At 40.1% G+C, this 20,369-nt stretch overlaps 1 protein-coding gene across 2 annotated transcripts in view; it reads left to right on the top strand.

The window, feature by feature from the left end:
• LOC126457295 (SWI/SNF-related matrix-associated actin-dependent regulator of chromatin subfamily A-like protein 1) overlaps nucleotides 1-20,369 on the top strand; it is a 132,419-nt gene that overhangs the window by 81,212 nt on the left and 30,838 nt on the right. For both annotated transcript variants that reach the window (XM_050093468.1, XM_050093467.1), the window contains exons 8-9: nucleotides 6,489-6,653; nucleotides 6,735-6,896. In XM_050093468.1, coding sequence (XP_049949425.1) covers nucleotides 6,489-6,653; nucleotides 6,735-6,896 — 327 coding nt within the window. The remainder of the gene's footprint in view (nucleotides 1-6,488; nucleotides 6,654-6,734; nucleotides 6,897-20,369) is intronic.

Here is a 20,369-nt window from a genome sequence, read left to right as displayed (position 1 = left end):
AATCTGTCTCTTAATTTATTAGTCTCTTTTGGTATTATCTGTCCAGTGTGATCTTGACCTAAGGAATCCTCTTTGGCTACTAACATTTTTTAAGTGACATTGTTTTTCAGGAATGATCTTTTGTGGACAAATTGTACTACCTTTAGTCTCATTATATTGCTTCCAATTTTGTGTTTGTGTGTGTGTGTGTGTGTGTGTGTGTGTGTGTGTGTGTGTGTGTGTGTGTGTGTGCGCGCACCTATTTTCTTCTTTCGGCAATGTTAATTGACAGCCGAAGGTGGAGTTAGTTATATATGTGTCTTATGGGTCATTTGGATGTTATGGTGAGGTGGAATGAATTAATTTAATTTATATTTAACTGTGGCCAAATGCTTACCACTTACAGAAGAAACCCCCCCCCCCCCCCCCAGAACAAGAAAAAATATATTAAATTTGATAATGGAAGTAAACTTGTTGGTCTTATGCCTTTTATAATCTTCAGGTTTCTTAATAAAACATCCCCTGTGGGATATAAAGAGTTATCCAAAATGAACATTAACACCTTAGTTTCAAATTTGGCAGTGCTGTCAGTCACACTTTATACACCATCAGGCAAACAATCAAAGACTTTGGTACTTACATTATTCATTCCTTTCTGATATAAAGCCAGTTGTAATTAAATGTAGTAAATCCTATTCTCAGTATTATTAATTCATTTTGTATTGCCCATCTTTAGACCACATTGTTTCAACTGTCTTGCTTGACGTGTTCAGATGTTTGCCCAGTGCTCCTGCATTCGTTCTGGGTTTTGCTCCTTCCTCTCCTGGGTCCAAGCCTTTCCTTTTTTTAGTTTTGGCTTTTATTGGAAACCCTGCCCCACCATAACTTTCTCCTTGAGTGGGACACACTCCAAGATATCATGGGTGATTCTCACTTCTTTAAGATCTTTCTCCACCTCTGTGAACCAGGCCTATTTTGTTTTCTTCTCCTGAAAGTAGGTTGAACCAGGCCTATTTTGTTTTCTTCTCCTGAAAGTAGGTGATCATACAATTGGTGAGTCTTCCAGGGCTCATTTAAGTCATATGTCCATAAAACATAATCCTTCTTTTCCAGATGGTATCGGTTATCTTCTCTATGTGGGAATACAGTTCATGGTTATGACATCTTATGTATTTCCCATTCTCTTTGCTAGACCTAAGATCTTTCTCAAAATCTTCCTTTCCTTGGCCTCCAGTCTTTTGATTAGGCCTTTTTTTTTTCATTGCTAGGCATTCAGAAGTATGTAAGACCTCCTGACAGATAACACTGCAGTAATGCCTTAACTTTGCATTTAACGATACTGATCTTTTGTTGCAGATGTTTTTGGTTAAATGGAACACCATATCCATTTTGTTCATGTTTGATATGAGGGCTTCATTCTCTGATAAGGTGGTTGTTATCCATTTTCCGAGATATTTAAACTTTACAACTCGCTTAATTTTGACTTGGCCCACTACAAGCTCCCTTGGTGGTGAATTTATGTTCATTATAAACTTGGTTTTCTCAAATGAAATTTGGAGGCCAGTCTTCTGTGCTTGTACGTTAAGCTCCCTTGGTGGTGAATTTATGTTCATTATAAACTTGGTTTTCCCAAATGAAATTTGGAGGCCAGTATTCTCTGCTCATTAATCTGTCTCTCAGCTGTTTCCATGGAAATTATTATGGACACTGTTATATCTGAATTGTATTGTATTACACACAACAAATTTTATGAGACTACAAAGAAGTCAATAGAACTGTGCCTAGCTAATTTGTCCAAGGACTGCACAGAGAAATCATTCCTATCCATTCAGCACCCATAATATCTTATCTGGCTGATATTTATTGATATCTTTGTATCTGGATTCAGGGCAACAACATCCTCTGCTCATGTCTCCCCAGAACCTCAACATCTACTCCCAAAATCCATTTCACATGGTCTTTCTCAACTTAACAAGCTGCCTTCCTAGAAGTTGAAGTCTGCCTCTCAGATGGCTCCATAAAAACATTTGTTACCATAAAACCCACCAACATCAACAGTATCCTCATTTTGAGAGCTGTGACCCTTTTCACATTAAAAAGGATGTGACCTACTGCCTTAGCACATATAAGCACACCATTGGCAGTGAGAAGCAGGAGTTAGCCAGATACACCAATAATCTTGCCAGAGCCGAAACATCTGCTATCCATCTAGTCTAGTAGCAGCTTTCTTATGTCAACTTTCTCTGTCATATCAACGAACCTGGAGCTGCAGTGAAGCAGACACTGATGAGTACCCACTCATCACCTGATATCACCAAGGTGGTGTAAAACTTAACCACATTCTTCTCCGTGGCCTTCATAACATGTCATCTTGCTCTGTGATGATGTATTGTATCCCAAATTTTATCTACTTCACCCAAAATAGTTGTCCACTGCTCTCTCAACCAATGCAATAATTTGTTCCATATTTTGCAACCTTTGCTCCCAGTCATGTACGAAACCTCTCACCCCCTACTTTCCCCCATTAAACCTGTCCTGTCAGCCCATCTATCAATTCTTACAGCCATAGAGTCGCAGGCATTTTCTGTCCTGTAGAAGGTAGTGCCATATATGAAAGCAGTCACATTTTTGTACCAGTTACCCTGGAAATGCAGTGTCCTATGTGAGTCTGACAAGCTAACCAGTTGTGTGACTGCAGGAATGACCATTATGAAGTATGGTTAACTACAAACATTACTATACTAGTTGTTAAATATTTTTCACACAATACTATCAATGATTTCAATAGCTCTTCAGTACCTGTGCCATTTGGATCCTCCTCCCTAGCAGCATCTCCTCATAAATTCATAGGGGGCAACTGTCCTCCATTAATGTAAGTCTCTTGATTTAAAGCTGTTCTTTCTCCTATATTCTTACTCCCACATTTTCTGCACTACTCCATATTGTACTTATTTTACACCTCCTCCCTCTCTCCCTCTCCCCGTCCTCTCTCTCCCTCCCTCTCTCACCTCCGCCTCTCTCTCTCTCTCTCTCTCTCTCTCTCTCTCTCTCTCTCTCTCTCTCCTCTCCCCCCCCCCTTCCCCCGTCCCCTCCCCCTCCCCCTCCCCCTCCCCCTCCCCCTCCCCCTCTCCCTCTCCCTCTCCCTCCTCCCTCTTCCTTCGCTCTTACCACCTCCCCCCCCCCCATTTCTTTCAGCCCAAGCATCAACTCATAAAATGTCAGTGTGGCTACTGCTACAAAGCACGTGTGTGTGTGTGTGTGTGTGTGTGTGTGTGTGTGTGTGTGTGTGTGTGTGTGTGTGTGAGAGAGAGAGAGAGAGAGAGAGAGAGAGAGAGAGAGAGAGAGAGAGAATACAGCCGGGTGGGTGGGGGTGGTGGTTGTGTGTGCACAACTGGGCAGGATCATGCAGGTGCATTATTACACTAGGAAAAGAGTAGTAGCTTGGAAGCTATGGAAGTCTCTGATCATGTGTCTGTGCATATCACAGCAGTCAGCTATAGGTGGCAGGTTTTGCATTTCATCAGATAAGATAGTAGATACTCTATTGCTGTGATTAAAATAATTTATAAAGTTAAGGGTAATCCTTATATCTTTAAGTATTTCTTCACTCACCTAAATCTTTGAAATTGATGGCAGTGGATTAGTCATTTACTACAGATGCATTCTGATGGAAAAAGTTCAGTCAGTAGCTAGATTACTAGAGGTAACAAAGCACCATTACTCTGTTGTGTAAAAACTAAGGGTAAATTCATGAATGAAATAAAAATGAAGGGAGCATTGGGAAAACGTATTATCGCTTCTGTGACTTCTAAAATGTCTGGTATGTTACACAGTTAATGTAATGACAGGTTCAATATATGAGTGTATACATGGTCATTGGCCATTCTTGTGACACACAGATTACAAAGGAATAGAAGGCTGCAGATAACATGAAAATTTTGTTCCCCACTGCTATCTCTGTAAAATGTAATGTGTGTCACTCTAGTTGGACTTGTAATCCCACTGGACAGATCAGGGGATTATTCGATGTAATTATCCATACATCCGGCTAAATTACCAGGCGTGACGTGGAAGGATACACCTGCTGGCACCAGATTACCACAGCAGATTTAAGGGCTGCCGTGGACTGCCACAGTCTCACTTGTTATCCAGCCAATGTATACTTTAAGCCCTCAGGTGTATTGATTGATGACGTTGTTTTCTCCAGGACTGATATGGAGTTCATTTTTACCTTCCAACGACATTTAGTTAGTGCACTGATTTACCTGTCTGCCTAATGCAACCTGTGTTTGATCACCTTTCAAACCCACCTCCCACACCCAGAAAATCACTCTCATGCAGCCATGTGAATCGTGTACATCGTATCTTCAGTGACTTGAACTCCTTTGCCCATTCTGCTGAAGGTCACACAAGGGCCTTCACAGACCAGTACTACCCTCCAAATCTAGTCTACTGACATATTTCCTATGACACATCCTGACACATCCCTAATCCTCCCACCACATCCAAGAATCAGCTACAATGGAGCATCCCTTCATCACCCAAAATCACTCTGCACTGGGACAACTGAACCATATCCTTTCCCAGACTTTCATTATCTCATCTATCATCATGCCCAGAAATGAAGGAAATCCTACCCAAGATCATCCCCACTCCTCCTAAAGTGGTATCCCTTTGCCACCCTACCTACACAACACCCTGGTCCATCCTATGCCACTCCCCCACTCAACTGCTTGCCACAGGGGTCAAATCCCTGTCAAAGACCCAGGTGCAAGACCTGCTCAGTCCACCCACACAGCACTGCCTACTCCAGCCCTGTCAAAGGCTTACTCTTCCCCATCAGAGGGAGGGCCACCAATGCAAGTGACCATGTCATATTCAAACTCTGCTGCAGTCACTGCACAGCTTTTTATGTTGATGTAACAACCGACCAACTATCCACAAGAATGAATGGCCCTGCCAAACTCTGAACGACATCCAGATGGTGAGCACAACATGTTTGTTTTTAGAGACTGTTTCACAGCTTGGGCTATCTGGATCCTTCCCTCCACTACTAGCTTTTCTGAACTATGCAGACGGAAGCTATCCTTGTAATACATCCATCATTCCTGTAAATCCCCCTGACCTCAGTCTCCGTTAGCCCACTGGCCCCACACCCTCCGCCCAAAAGTTTACCTTTCCTCTGTCCTTTCACCTCCTCCCAAACCATGTCTCCATGTAACCTTCACTGTGCACTGCATCCCTTTGGCTCTGATGCCCTTGCATCACATTCCTAGCCCATGTGTCTGCCACCCCTCCCTTCCACATTCCTAGCTAGCAAAACTGCTGCCTCCCTCCAAGCTGCTAGCTACCAACATGCAGCCTCTGTTCCTGTCTCTCACCTCTCTCCCACTCCCACTCTCGCTCCCTCTAACCTACCCACCCCACCCAACCCAATCCCAACTCCAACCCCACCTGACACAACCGCCACCAGACTCTGGTCTACCCGCTGCAACTCAATTCTGGCATTGTGTGCCCAGCCGGTACAATGTGTAGGGGCACAGGTGTGTGTGTGTGTGTGTGTGTGTGTGTGTGTGTGTGTGTGTGTACTCTTAACTTGACAAATGATTCCAAAAGCAAGTCAGGTTTTTTTCTCTTGTGTGTGCCTGTTGACAACTCAGTGCTTCTGTTATCCCCTCCAAAATTTTGTACTTTCTGTCATTACCTTCTACCATAAGTAATTGTTATTTGTCTCTAACTCATGACACAGAATGTTCTGTGTTGGGCTTTATTTATGGATGCTGATGACAGTAATGACTTAGTAGTTCAATATAGTATAAGTATATTGTGAAAAAAAGGAGGAGGAAGAAAGAAATATACTGTTATTTTTTATCCTGTAGGAGAGCCTTAACTGAAGTACGTGGTTACAATTGAAGAGAACACTTTGAGTGATTACCGAACCCATCACTCAGTCACAGGGTGATGAAAAAGTTTTGCAGCAGTGCATTGAAATACATGATGAGGTTATTGTCTATATAATGACTTGTAGATGCCCCAGTAGTACCAAAATAACCAGGCAAACTTGTCTGATGATAGTTGCAGAAGGCAGGAATACATGGACTAAAAGGATAATAAATAGTAAAAAGGCATGTGAGAAGATATTGAGACATGATGGTGTCTGTAGTGAAATTTAGTTTAGAGAAACAATTTTCATCATTTTTCATTGGATGTACTACATATCCATGATGGTGAAGGGGAAAACTGGTTGCTATAGTACCTTTATATACAACTTATTTGGTGGGAAGTGTGTGTATTTTAGATAAAAGATCTGCTTCTCTGTCAGTACTCTTCAATTAATTATAACATAAAATTCCTTAGAAGCAGTGTTTACACACTCACATACAATCTCTCTCTCTCTCTCTCTCTCTCTCTCTCTCTCTCTCTCTCTCTCTGTATCGGTATTTATGCCTAAGGCAATGTTTAGATCATAACATACCATAGTAGTAATATTTTATTCTCGATTGTTGCAGTTTTCAAACATACGGCATCAGATATTGTGCAGGTAAACAAACTAAATGGGGCTGGGACTTCAGTGGCTCTTCAAACATGGAGGAACTACAGCTCCTGCTCGAACATCGTTTCATGATTAGGCGCTTGAAATCTGATGTCATCACCCAGCTGCCTTCAAAAATGAGGTAAACAAATATTCTACTTCCTTTGTAAAATTCAAGGAAGCCCTAGTGATGTTATATTAATTTTGGTTTTTGCTTTCACAGGCAGGTTGTTGTTTTGAATCCTTCTTCTATAAATATGAAGAGTGATGAAGTGGAAAGCTGGTTAAAAAGACTACATTCCAAACAACTGAGTGGCATGCAGAGGAGAGGAGCTCTTCTGTCATTTTTTGCAGCCACAGGGAATGTAAAACTAAAAGCTGTTAAGTATGTATTTAGTCAATTAATTGATTCAATGTTCTATTGATCAGTTGCCTTATTTTTTTCTATTAGAATGACATTGAGCAAGTCAGTCTATAGGCTAGATATTCACAATTTTTGTGTATATGCCCATTTACATATGATTAAATTGCACAATGCCTTAGATTCAATAAAATTGTACATATTAGCCCTTAATACTACTCATGCTGCTAGGAAAACAAAATAAAATTTAAAAGCAAAAGTAAACTTTTTGTCTTCTATAATACATGTGATACTATTTTCAATAAAAATATACACTGACAGAAAAAAATTTCAACACCAAGAAAGAATTGTGCAACATAAATGAAAATTGGTAGGCATTTTTCTACATCTGAAGGGTGATGTCTGTTCAGATTTCGTGCCAAATGCAAAAACTGGTGTTAGTAGCGCCACTATGTGGATGCAAATCAGGTTTGCATTAAATACTTGCATAATGGTCATGAGCATTAGTTACCTTTGAGATAGGACATGGGGAGTTGATGTTAGCCAAGAATGCTTTTAAGACAACAAAGATGCCTTTATCAGTACCTCACTGAGTTTGAACAAGGTCTTGTAATAGGGCTATGAGAAGCTGGATGTTCCTTCTGCGATACTGCAGAAAGATTTAGTAGGGATGTAGAAACTGTACATGATTGCTGGCAGCAGTGGTCACGAGAATGTATAGTTGCAAGAAGAGTGGGCTCCAGGTGGCCACATGGCACTCTAACGAGGGAAGACTATCACGTTTGGCATATGGCACTGGTGCACCACACTGCATCTGCAGTAGCAATTTTAGGAGCAGTTGGCTCCTCAGTGACACAACAAACAGTTACAAATCGGTTACTGTGAGGACAACTCCAAGCCAGATGTCCTGTAGCGTGCGTTCTACTGACCCCAAATCAGCCCCATTTGCGACTTAAGTGGTGTCGAGCGAGAGCTCACTGGAGGGCAGGGTTGAGATTTGTTGTGTTTCCTGGTGAAAGCGGGTCCTGCCTCGGTGGCAGTGATGGCCTTGAGTTGACGGCCTCCAACCAACCTGTCTGTGTGCTACTCACACTTGACCCACATCTGGAGTTATGGTCTGAAGTTCGATTTTGTATGACAGCAGGAGCATTCTCGTGGTCATCCCACACATCCTGACTGCAAATTTGTACTTCAATCTTGTGATGTGACCTGTTTTACTGCCATTCATGAACAGCATTCAAGGGCGTGTTTTCCAACAGGATAACGTTAGCCCACATACCATTGTTGTAACCAATATGCTCTACAGAGTTTCGTCATGTCTTGGCCTGCTCAGTCAACAGAACTGTCTCCAGTCGAGCACAAATGGGACATCCTCAAACGACAACTCCAGCATCATCCACAACCAGCATTAATCATACCCATCTTGACCAACCAAGTGCAACAGGCATGGAACTACATCCACAAACTGACATCCGGCACCTGTACAACACAACGTGTGCACGTTTGCATGCTTGCGCTCCACATTGTGGCAGTCAGCACTGGTTATTAATGTATCAGCAGTTCACATTTACAATAGCTTACTGTGCACTTACGTTAACCTGTGATCTTGCAGTGTTGATCGCTTAAATATATTAGCTAGACAAATGTATTGAGTCTGTGGTAGCTCTGGTGATAAAGTACTGAGGGCCATTTTTTACATTGCATACTATTCACTCTTCTTGTATTTGTACAGTCAGTAATTTCTTTGTAACTGATGAGTTACCCTAGAATAGTACCCCATAACGCATAAGGCATTGAAGAACAGAAAAACATAAAAATGTTGAGATACTGATTGTTTGTTGCAGAACGTAGCATTTATGTGAAGAACAAATGTTGAACTTAGCTGTTTGTGAAGTTGTGTAATGTGTTAATTCAGTTCGTCTTTTCTTCGGGGTACACACTATTACAGAAAATCACTTAATAATTCTTTCGAAATCTTTTGATAATTATTTCTTCTGTTACTGTCCTGATTGGATTGATTTTAATACGGATTCCTTCATGGTACATCACTCTTTTAAATACATTTAGCTAACTATATTCCAAATTACATGCTTGATATGATATTAATTTCATTATATTTAAATTTTTCTAACAGTTTGTGTTTGAATTAACTACGCGTAAAGCTATGAAGAGAGAAATTAAAAGTTCATTTATCTTATTTGCGACAAGTGTCACAGCTCAGAAGTCACTTTTTTATTTCATATAAGGAAAGACTTTGTACTGCATTTGACTGTATTGTTGACTCCATGTTCTAATAAATTACACTGCAGCAGCATTATAAAATGCCTTCCTAGTACATCAGTGCCATTGAAAATATCACAATTGGAACTATGAGGTGCAACAGACTAGGAGTTTGTACACAGTTGCTGTTGGTTTCATGGAGGTCATCCTTTACCTCCATGCCTACAAATTTCTCCCTAGCAGAACATTATTCTGTGAAGTATTTTGAGCGCAATTTCAGAAATATTTTTAGGAACACAATTCATGTGTTTTTAATTTTGTCACCATTTTTAGGGTTCCATACCTCAGTTGGTAAAAACGAAACCCATATAGGATCACTTTGTTGTCCACCTGTCAGACTGAGTGACTGGCTGGCTGATTGTTAAGACCCCTTTTTCTAATGCACAGTAGAGGTATCAAGTGTAAATTTATGTCACCTACTAAGGCCTACAATCCCTTGGTAGTGTGAAAAATTTAAACGTCAAAGTAAGTGCGTTTGAGAGCCAGTAATGTCACATATTTTGATAGTTCGAAAACCACTCGTCAGAACCCACAGGTTACTTCTTATTGAACTATAATCATAAAATGTGGTGAGAAGCAGGTTTTACAATACAGATATAGGGGAAAAACCAAAAATTGTTGATTGTAATTATGTCTCACTTTTTTGTCTTGCTGTAAAGGTTCCTTTTTTGCAGGAATGGATAGAGGTATCAAGCTGAAACTTTAGTCAAACTAACTGACAACCTTGACATTGGCTGGGGATTCATTTTGCCAATTTTCTATTAAAAATGGAAAAAAACTAACTGTGTTTCTAGAGCAATATAAAAAAAAATTTCATTTCTGTGTATTCGTGAAAATACCTTTGAAATTATGAAATGCCACTTTAAAGCTTTACAGAAAGCTATTGTTTTTGCCAATAGCTGTTTGCCCCTCGCAGTTGAAAACTGTCAAAAGCGCTACCAGTAGTTGGGGATTTCCTAAAGCTGCCTCGACTGTAGGAGAGCCTCATTAGTAAAGAATATGTCATGGAGTGTGTATTCACATTGTCTGTCACATCGAGGCATTCAAGTCATGTGATCTCAACTCATAAGGCTGTCCTCATTTCTCGCATGGCTGACCTCAGCTGTTTTCTAGCGGGAATTGCAGTCTTTGCAAGATGATGCTCTACTGTTTTTATGTTTGAAGTGCACTTACGCAATGCAATAGCAGTAGCTGGAGTCCACATTTGTATGAAAATAACATTTATTGGCCTCATAAGGTTCTGCAACTTGCAGGGGTAGTTGTGTATTAGAGTAGGAAGACAGACGTGCGAAGCAATGCAAAAAAAAAAGTTTGTGGATCCAAAAGGTGATATCATTATGAAGGGAATTACAAAGAGTAACACAGTGTTATGGGGTACCATCACACCCCGTGAAAAATTGATTTGTTTAAGGCTAAGTTTAGTTGCCAGTCCAGCACAAATTTTTCTGTGATAGTCATATCTCTCTCAGTACCTTCCCCTTCAAGATTTATGGATTTCTTTTACATCTTGTATTTGGCTTTTAAGAGGTCAAGTGTCTTATTTAAATATTGACCATTGATGCTTGCAAAACTGTTCCACACAAAATACAGAGATAAATATAACATTAAATAGGCCTGCCACAAATACATATTTAAACAACTGTGATACAGTACTTGTATACTTAACAAAAAAAGCATTTTGCCACTTGCAGTGTCTGAAGCTTTCAGCCCATTTCTTTATCAGACATTACAAATGCCTGATAACATGCCTCTGCTATTGAATATGCACTTCTGGCACTTGAGAATTACAGTGCAAAATGAGAAGGTTAAGATGTTTATTTGTTCCACTATGCTCCTTTCGTAACAGAATTTGAGTACCCCCTAAATCACTCATATTGTTCCATTCATGCTGCTTCCTCACTGCTTCAATCCTTTCCTAACAGAATTTGAGTACCTCCTAAATCACTCATATCGTTCCATTCATGCTACTTCCTCACAGCTTTAATCAGCTATCATTCATTATAAAATTATAAACTTTAGCAAAAGGAATGATGATTGAAACAATTTACAAGAAGTGGACAATGAAAAGAAGTATGGAAGAAGAGCACTCAGCTGTGTATCATGAGGAAATGAGCTTCAGGGTTACAAGATCAGCAATGGACAATGATGTCAGCTGATGAAAACTTTCTTCCTGAGGAACCTTGATGGTGCCATGACACAACATGACGGCCGATAAGAATGCCATTATTTAAAATGCATAGTGGAGTGCTATGAATTGATGTGATGCAATGTGACAGTCAGTGTGAACTGACCTTGAATGTATTAAAACTTTATTCATGAAGTAGCATTTTGTCATGCATCTCAGTGTTTGTGACATCATATCTCATGAGCTGTATGTCTTACAATGATATATTTGTGTAGGTACATTCAGTGGCATATGTGGATACTGTCTGCAAAGTATGTTGTAAATAGACTTGATGGCAAAGAAGTAATAAATTTAAATATCATGAGACATGCAGGAGTTCTGTATGGATCACATTTTTTGTGATGTCATATCTCCTGAACTGTGATAAGTTGATGGTTCTTACCCTCATGGTGATTGTTGTCTGACAGTAAGAGTTAAGTTTATCAAGTTTGGTTGAAATAGTTCTAGTGGTTTAAGAGGAGATTTTGAACATACACACATACATACATTTTTATAATATGTATGGGTACTAAGGTCCAAGGTCCCTTAGTAGTGTAAATAATTTAAGCTTTTGAGTCAATGCAATGAGAAGAAAAGGCCATATGTCACTTATTTTGATATTTGCAAACTCATTTGTCGAAACACATAGATGAACTATCCACATAAACTTCGGGTCCGGTGGTCCAGCAGTGAAGTGCATGCCTGTAAACCGAGAGGTCCCAGGATCCCATCTTGGTTGGACCATGGATTTTTTGGTCCTAATTTTAGCCTAGCCTTCACGTGCAGTAGTAGTCATTTCCTTTCCTGTCCCATTCACAAACAGGATGAGGGAAAAACAACTGTCAATATGCCTCAGTACAAGCCCTAAATTCTCTTATCTTTGTGGTCTTCACACAAAATGTACATTGGTGGCAGTCAGATTAAAATTCAGGTTCTTCACTTTTCTCAATAATGTCTCACGAAGGAAATGTCATCTTTCCTCCAGGGATTCCCATTTGAATTCATGAAGCATCTCCTTAATACCTGTACATTGATCGAACTACTGCTAATGATTGCTTTGACATCTTCCTTTAATTTGACCTGGTGGGGATCTCAACATACACCTGACATATCTACCAGTTTCTCTCTCTCTCTCTCTCTCTCTCTCTCTCTCTCTCAGTTGATCAGCAATCGTCTTTTGAATTTCCCTTGAAAGACATATGTTTTCAAGACTGTCATTTACCAGATTCAAATCTGAATTACGAATGAAATCTCGGTGCTTCATGCATGTTTTTTCACCTTTGTTATTTTCTCTGTAGACTGTGATGGCATTTATGGCAGCCATATTGAGCATACATAAAAGATTTCATAGGCCAATGTTTGCCGTTGCGAGCAACATCATAAGTGGCACTTAGTTCATCTGCGACAGCAACACCAGTTTTAGTTGCATTGTGATAAGTAATCATTTCCGGTTTTCTTTTATCACCTGTTGATTAGTCGTATGTTTTTATCATGGTGTAAAGTTGACATAACCAGCACAACTGTTTTTTAGGCACGTAGTACACCAATGTAATGTCATTCTGGGACCCAAATCGATAACTATATACTTCTGTTTCTTTTATGAACATCTCAGGTACACTCATCTTGTTTTTACGGACTGTGCCAAAAGTCAATGAATGTTCTTTCAAGAGATGGAGCATAAGGGGGTAACTAGTAAACCAATTACCGAATGTCAAATTCCTATTTGTTTTCATTATTATCTCCAAGTAACAGTTTACAATATCATATGCTTTATTACTAAGCTGGTAAGGTGCTGGTGGTTGTTTTCCCGAGTATACTTCCAGTTTGAGGATGTAGAATGTCTTCACATCTACAAGAGCATATATTTTTATGCCATATGTGGCTGGTTTGATTGGCGTGTGTACACGGAAAGGACATCTCCCTTGGGAAGATAACAGCATCTCATCAATAGTAAGGTTCTCAGACACGTAGTGCTGTTAAATATTTTCAACAAAATTATCAAAAATATCTCTTGTAGCAGCCAGATTGTTAGTCTTTTTCCTCTTGTCCTGGGTTTTCTTATCATTGAATCTCAAACAATTTTGGAGAAAGTAAAACCTCGGCAGTGACATTGTAGTGCGAAAGATTGCAACTCCAGTACCATCTGTACACCACGTTCAAGTTTTGTCTGTCTGAGCGGGCCCACTGTATAAAAAAGTCTCATAAATACCTTCAAATCCTCCAAAGCTGCATTGTTCATGTGGTACTGCTCTTTATTTACTGGATATTTTCCCATGTTATTCCTTATTTGATCTTTTGTATGTCTAAGTACAGTATTCAACACACTGTTTGTTATAAAAAGACTCCAACATTCAGTCTTTGTTTTGGCAAGTTTTGCAGCACCTTTTACACCTGGAGAATTGGTAACAATATTCTCTGAATGAATACGAACACTTTGCTAGGTCAATCCTTCATCCATTTTGTACCATCTTTGGAAGTATAAAAAATATCCCATGTACCTCAGGTGACTGACTAGGAGCCACTAATGCAGATTTTGGCTCTTCTAAATCATCCAAAATACCCTCTTACTCTGAATCACTTTCTTCACTTCTTTGAGAAACTTTGTCAAACTCTCCTTCACTCCCGGAGTCACAGGAACTAGCATTTGAACAGTTCCTAAAACTTCTAGTCATTCTTGTAGCTGACGTTCATATTTTTCACAAGACATTTTGAGAAATATAAGATCTGTAAATAAATCAAAGAATAATGTAAATAACTATATCTCTCATAAACCTGCTGACAGCTCGAAAATATAACACGGACTACAAGGTTGGGTGTGACATACCGTCCACCTTTGCACACGTGTATCTACCTCTGACTCTGGTGCAACAATAAATTCAACACTGCATCTTGCCCGCCTCTCCCTTACCTTACCTCCAGCTACTGTGCCAGCAAGATTTGTGTGGCAACAATGGCATTCAATAATCAGCGCTTCAAAACATCTCGGGTATGACATACCTGACCTGACTCACGCCAGGTTAATCTGCCAGGAAGTTTGATGTAATTAAATGAGGTGAGAAAGAGGCAGAGTTGTTTCCATTGCTAGCAAACTTAAGTTCTGTCTTCATTACACACATATCATCGGATTACTACTATAGAAGCACTACTAAGGAAAACACCCTGTCTGAAGAACTTTGATCTTCAGAATGGAACTGTAGTCAGATAGAACAAAACTAATTAGCAGGAGGATAGCAAACACAGACAGAAGAAGCAGGAGACAGAAACATGAGCTTTCAGGCTCAGAGGTTTCTTACTCTATGAAAAAAGAAGAAAGGAATGGAGGCAGTGGACTCTTTTACAGTTAAAGTGGGAAATACATGCTGTGCCAGTAGAGGCACAAGAGAACAGGAAAACAGTGAAAACATTATATTGCTAATAATGGGAAATGGTAATCTAGGCAAATGTTGAATAGATGAGTAAAAGATGACAGTATTTAGTGGAGAAAGGACAATAGAGGTGGCTAGGGGGTGTAAATAATAATGTTGTATGTTGAAGTCTCGTGGGTGGTACATACCAGTAACATGCTGTAAAGCAAGCTCCCATCCGTGGAGTTCTCCTGGTGTTGGTGCCACTGTTAGTGCTGGCAGTGAGAAGCAAAACGTATGGATGTTTGAAGTTGATATCAAAGAGCATGTAGGCAGTCTTCGTGTCAAATGATATGTGTATGTTAGAATGTTTCAATCTCTGCTTGTTTCGGAGTCCAAAATACTTGTTGGAAAGTAAAGCCTTATGCTCACCACAATCAGATGGAGATGCCATTCTAGTCCAAATGAAATCAGGATTTCTCTAAAAAAGAAGCTGTTGCCAAATACTTTACAACTGTCTATCCATAATACTTCACAGTCAAATTTGGGAGCATAAGAATTATTTGCACTGCACTGCAGTTTCATGCTCCAGTGCTTCAGTTTTACCTTTTTTTTTTCATTTCAGTTCAGAGCATGTTTTCGTATTGCTGATATTATGCTTTATAAAGGGGTAATGGAGGAGTAGCTTTAATATGTTGTTGTTGTTGTGGTCTTCAGTCCTGAAACTGGTTTGATGCAGCTCTCCATGCTACTCTATCCTGTGCAAGCTTCTTCATCTCCCAGTACCTACTGCAACCTACATCCTTCTGAATCTGCTTAGTGTATTCATCTCTTGGTCTCCCTCTACGATTTTTATCCTCCACGCTGCCCTCCAATGCTAAATTTGTGATCCCTTAATGCCTCAAAACATGTCCTACCAACCGATCCCTTCTTCTAGTCAAGTTGTGCCACAAACTTCTCTTCTCCCCAATCCTATTCAATACCTCCTCATTAGTTACGTGATCTACCCACCTTATCTTCAGCATTCTTCTGTAGCACCACATTTCAAAAGCTTCTATTCTCTTCTTGTCCATACTAGTTATCGTCCATGTTTCACTTCCATACATGGCTACACTCCATACAAATACTTTCAGAAACGACTTCCTGACACTTAAATCTATACTCGATGTTAACAAATTTCTCTTCTTCAGAAACGATTTCCTTGCCATTGCTAGTCTACATTTTATATCCTCTCTACTTCGACCATCATCAGTTATTTTACTCCCTAAATAGCAAAACTCCTTTACTACTTTAAGTGTGTCATTTCCTAATCTAATTCCCTCAGCATCACCCGATTTAGTTTGACTACATTCCATTATCCTCATTTTGCTTTTGTTGATGTTCATCTTATAGCCTCCTTTCAAGACACTGTCCATTCCATTCAACTGCTCTTCCAAGCCCTTTGCTGTCTCTGACAGAATTACAGTGTCTTCGGCGAACCTCAAAGTTTTTACTTCTTCTCCATGAATTTTAATACCTACTCCTAATTTTTCTTTTGTTTCCTTTACTGCTTGCTCAATATACAGATTGAATAACATCGGGCAGAGGCTACAACCCTGTCTCACTCCCTTCCCAACCACTGCTTCCCTTTCATGCCCCTCGACTCTTATAACTGCCATCTGGTTTCTGTACAAATTGTAAATAGCCTTTCGCTCCCTGTATTTTACCCCTGCCACCTTTAGAATGTGAAAGAGAGTATTCCAGTCAACATTGTCAAAAGTTTTCTCTAAGTCTACAAATGCTAGAAACGTAGGTTTGCCTTTTCTTAATCTTTCTTCTAAGATAAGTCGTAAGGTTAGTATTGCCTCTTGTGTTCCAACATTTCTACGGAATCCAAACTGATCTTCCCCGAGGTCCGCTTCTACCAGTTTTTCCATTCGTCTGTAAAGAATTCGCGTTAGTATTTTTTTTTTTTTTTTTTTCAGCTGTGACTTAGTAAACTGATAGTTCGGTAATTGTCACATCTGTCAACACCTGCTTTCTTTGGGATTGGAATTATTATATTCTTCTTGAAGTCTGAGGGTATTTCACCTGTCTCATTCATCTTGCTCACCAGATGGTATAGTTTTGTCAGGACTGGCTCTCCCAAGGCCGTCAGTAGTTCTAATGGAATGTTGTCTACTCCCGGGGCCTTGTTTCGACTCAGGTCTTTCAGTGCTCTGTCAAACTCTTCACGCAGTATCGTATCTCCCATTTCATCTTCATCTACATCCTCTTCCATTTCCATAATATTGTCATCAAGTACATCTCCCTTGTATAAACCCTCTATATACTCCTTCCGCCTTTCTGCCTTCCCTTCTTTGCTTAGAACTGGGTTGCCATCTGAGCTCTTGATATTCATACAAGTGGTTTTTATCTCTCCAAAGGTCTCTTTAATTTTCCTGTAGGCAGTATCTATCTTACCCCTAGTGAGACAAGCCTCTACATCCTTACATTTGTCCTCTAGCCATCCCTGCTTAGCCATTTTGCACTTCCTGTCGATCTCATTTTTGAGACGTTTGTATTCCTTTTTGCCTGCTTCATTTACTGCATTTTTATATTTTCTCCTTTCATCAATTAAATTCAATATCTTTTCTGTTACCCAAGGATTTCTATTAGCCCTCATCTTTTTACCTACTTGATCGTCTGCTGCTTTCACTACTTCATCCCTCAGAGCTACCCATTCTTCTTCTACTGTATTTCTTTCCCCCATTCCTGTCAATTGTTCCCTTATGCTCTCCCTGAAACTCTCTACAACCTCTCGTTCTTTCAGTTTATCCAGGTCCCATCTCCTTAAATTCCCACCTTTTTGAAGTTTCTTCAGTTTCAATCTGCAGTTCATAACCAAGAGATTGAGGTCAGAATCCATATCTGCCCCTGAAAATGTCTTACAATTTAAAACCTGGTTCCTAAATCTCTGTCTTACCATTATACAATCTATCTGGTACCTTTTAGTATCTCCAGGATTCTTCCAGGTATACAACCTTCTTTTATGATTCTTGAACCAAGTGTTAGCTATGATTTAAGTTATGCTCTGTGCAAAATTCTACAAGGCGGCTTCCTCTTTCATTTCTTCCCCCCAATCCATATTCACCTACTATGTTTCCTTCTCTCCCTTTTCCTACTGACGAATTCCAGTCACCCATGACTATTAAATTTTCGTCTCCCTTCACTACCTGAATAATTTCTTTTATCTCGTCATACATTTCATCAATTTCTTCATCATCTGCAGAGCTAGTTGGCATATAAACTTGTACTACTGTAGTAGGCAGCGTGGAGGGTAAAAATCGTAGAGGGAGACCAAGAGATGAATACACTAAGCAGATTCAGTAGGATGTAGGTTGCAGTAGGTACTGGGAGATGAAAAAGCTTGCACAGGATAGAGTAGCATGGAGAGCTGCATCAAACCAGTCTCAGGACTGAAGACCACAACAACAACAACAACAACTGTAGTAGCCATGGCCTTTGTGTCTATCTTGGCCACAATAATGCGTTCACTATGCTGTTTGTAGTAGCTAACCCGCACTCCTATTTTTTTTTATTCATTATTAAACCTACTCCTGCATTACCTCTATTTGATTTTGTATTTATAACCCTGCAATCACCTGACCAAAAGTCTTGTTCCTCCTACCACCGAGCTTCACTAATTCCCACTATATCTAACTTTAACCTATCCATTTCCCTTTTTAAATTTTCTAACCTACCTGCCTGATTAAGGGATCTGACATTCCACGCTCCGATCCGTAGAACGCCAGTTTTCTTTCTCCTGATAACGACGTCCTCTTGAGTAGTCCCCGCCCGGAAATCCGAATGGGGGACCATTTTACCTCTGGAATATTTTACCCAAGAGGACGCCATCATCATTTAACCATACAGTAAAGCTGCATGCCCTCGGGAAAAATTACGGCTGTAGTTTCCCCTTGCTTGCAGCCGTTTGCAGTACCAGCACAGCAAGGCCGTTTTGGTTAATGTTACAAGGCCAGATCAGTCAATCATCCAGACTGTTGCCCCTGCAACTACTGAAAAGGCTGCTGCCCCTCTTCAGGAACCACATGTTTGTCTGGCCTCTCAACAGATACCCCTCCGTTGTGGTTGCACCTATGGTACGGCCATCTGTATCGCTGAGGCACGCAAGCCTCCCCAGCAACGGCAAGGTCCATGGTTCATGGGGGGGGTAATAATGAATAGGAAAATAGGAGTGTGGGTAAGCTACTACAAACAGCATAGTGAACGCATTATTGTGGCCAAGATAGCCACGAAGCCCACGCCTACTACAGTAGTACAAGTTTGTATGCCAACTAGCTCTGCAGATGATAAAGAAATTGATGAAATGTATGATGAGATAAAAGAAATAATTCAGGTAGTGAAGGGAGACAAAAATTTAATAGTCATGGGTGACTGGAATTCGACGGTAGGAAAAGGAAGAGAAGGAAACGTAGTAGGCGAATATGGATTGGGGCTAAGAAATGAAAGAGGAAGCCGCCTGGCAGAATTTTGCACAGAGCATAACTTAATCATAGCTAACACTTGGTTCAAGAATCATGAAAGAAGGTTGTATAGATGGAAGAACCCTGGAAATACTAGAAGGTTTCAGATAGATTATATAATGGTAAACCAGAGATTCAGGAACCAGGTTTTAAATTGTAAGACATTTCCAGTGGTAGATGTGGACTCTGACCACAATCTATTGGTTGTGAACTGTAGATTAAAACTGAAGAAACTGCAAAAAGGTGGGAATTTAAGGAGATGGGACCTGGATAAACTGACTAAACCAAAGGTTGTACAGAGTTTCAGGGAGAGCATAAGGGAACAATTGACAGGAATGGGGAAAAGAAATACAATAGAAGAAGAATGGGTAGCTTTGAAGGATGAAATAGTGAAGCCAGCTGAGGATCAAGTAGGTAAAAAGAAGAGGGCTAATAGAAATCCTTGGGTAACGGAAGAGATACTGAATTTAATTGATGAAAGGAGAAAATACAAAAATGTAGTAAATGAAGCAGGCAAAAAGGAATACAAACGTCTCAAAAATGAGATCGACAGGAAGTGCAAAGTGGCTAAGGAGGTATGGCTAGAGGACAAATGTAAGGATGTAGAGGCTTATCTCACGAGAGGTAAGATAGATACTGCCTACAGGAAAATTAAAGAGACCTTTGGAGAAAAGAGAACCACTTGCATGAATATCAATAGCTCAGATGGAAACCCAGTTCTGAGCAAAGAAGGAAAAGCAGGAAGGTGGAAGGAGTATATAGAGGGTCTATACAGGGGCGATGTTCTTGAGGACAATATTGTGGAAATGGAAGGGGATGTAGATGTAGATGAAATGGGAGATATGATACTGCGTGAATAGTTTGACAGAGCACTGAAAGACCTAAGTCGAAACAAGGCCCCGGGTGTAGACAACATTCCATTAAAACTACTGAAAGCCTTGGGAGAGCCAGTCCTGACAAATCTCTACCATCTGGTGAGCAAGATGTATGAGACAGGCAAAATTCCGTTGACAGATGTGAAAATTACCGAACTATCAGTTTCAGTTTAATAAGCCACGGCTGCAAAATACTAACACGAATTCTTTACAGACGAATGGGGAAACTGGTAGAAGCCGACCTCTGGGAAGATGAGTTTGGATTCCATAGAAATGTTGGAACACGTGAGGCAATACTGAGCCTACGACTCATCTTAGAAGAAAGATTA

The sequence above is a fragment of the Schistocerca serialis genome, chromosome 2 (assembly GCF_023864345.2).
Source record: "Schistocerca serialis cubense isolate TAMUIC-IGC-003099 chromosome 2, iqSchSeri2.2, whole genome shotgun sequence".
NCBI classification, from domain to species: Eukaryota; Metazoa; Arthropoda; class Insecta; order Orthoptera; family Acrididae; genus Schistocerca; species Schistocerca serialis.
This window is presented reverse-complemented; position numbering and strand designations above follow the sequence as displayed.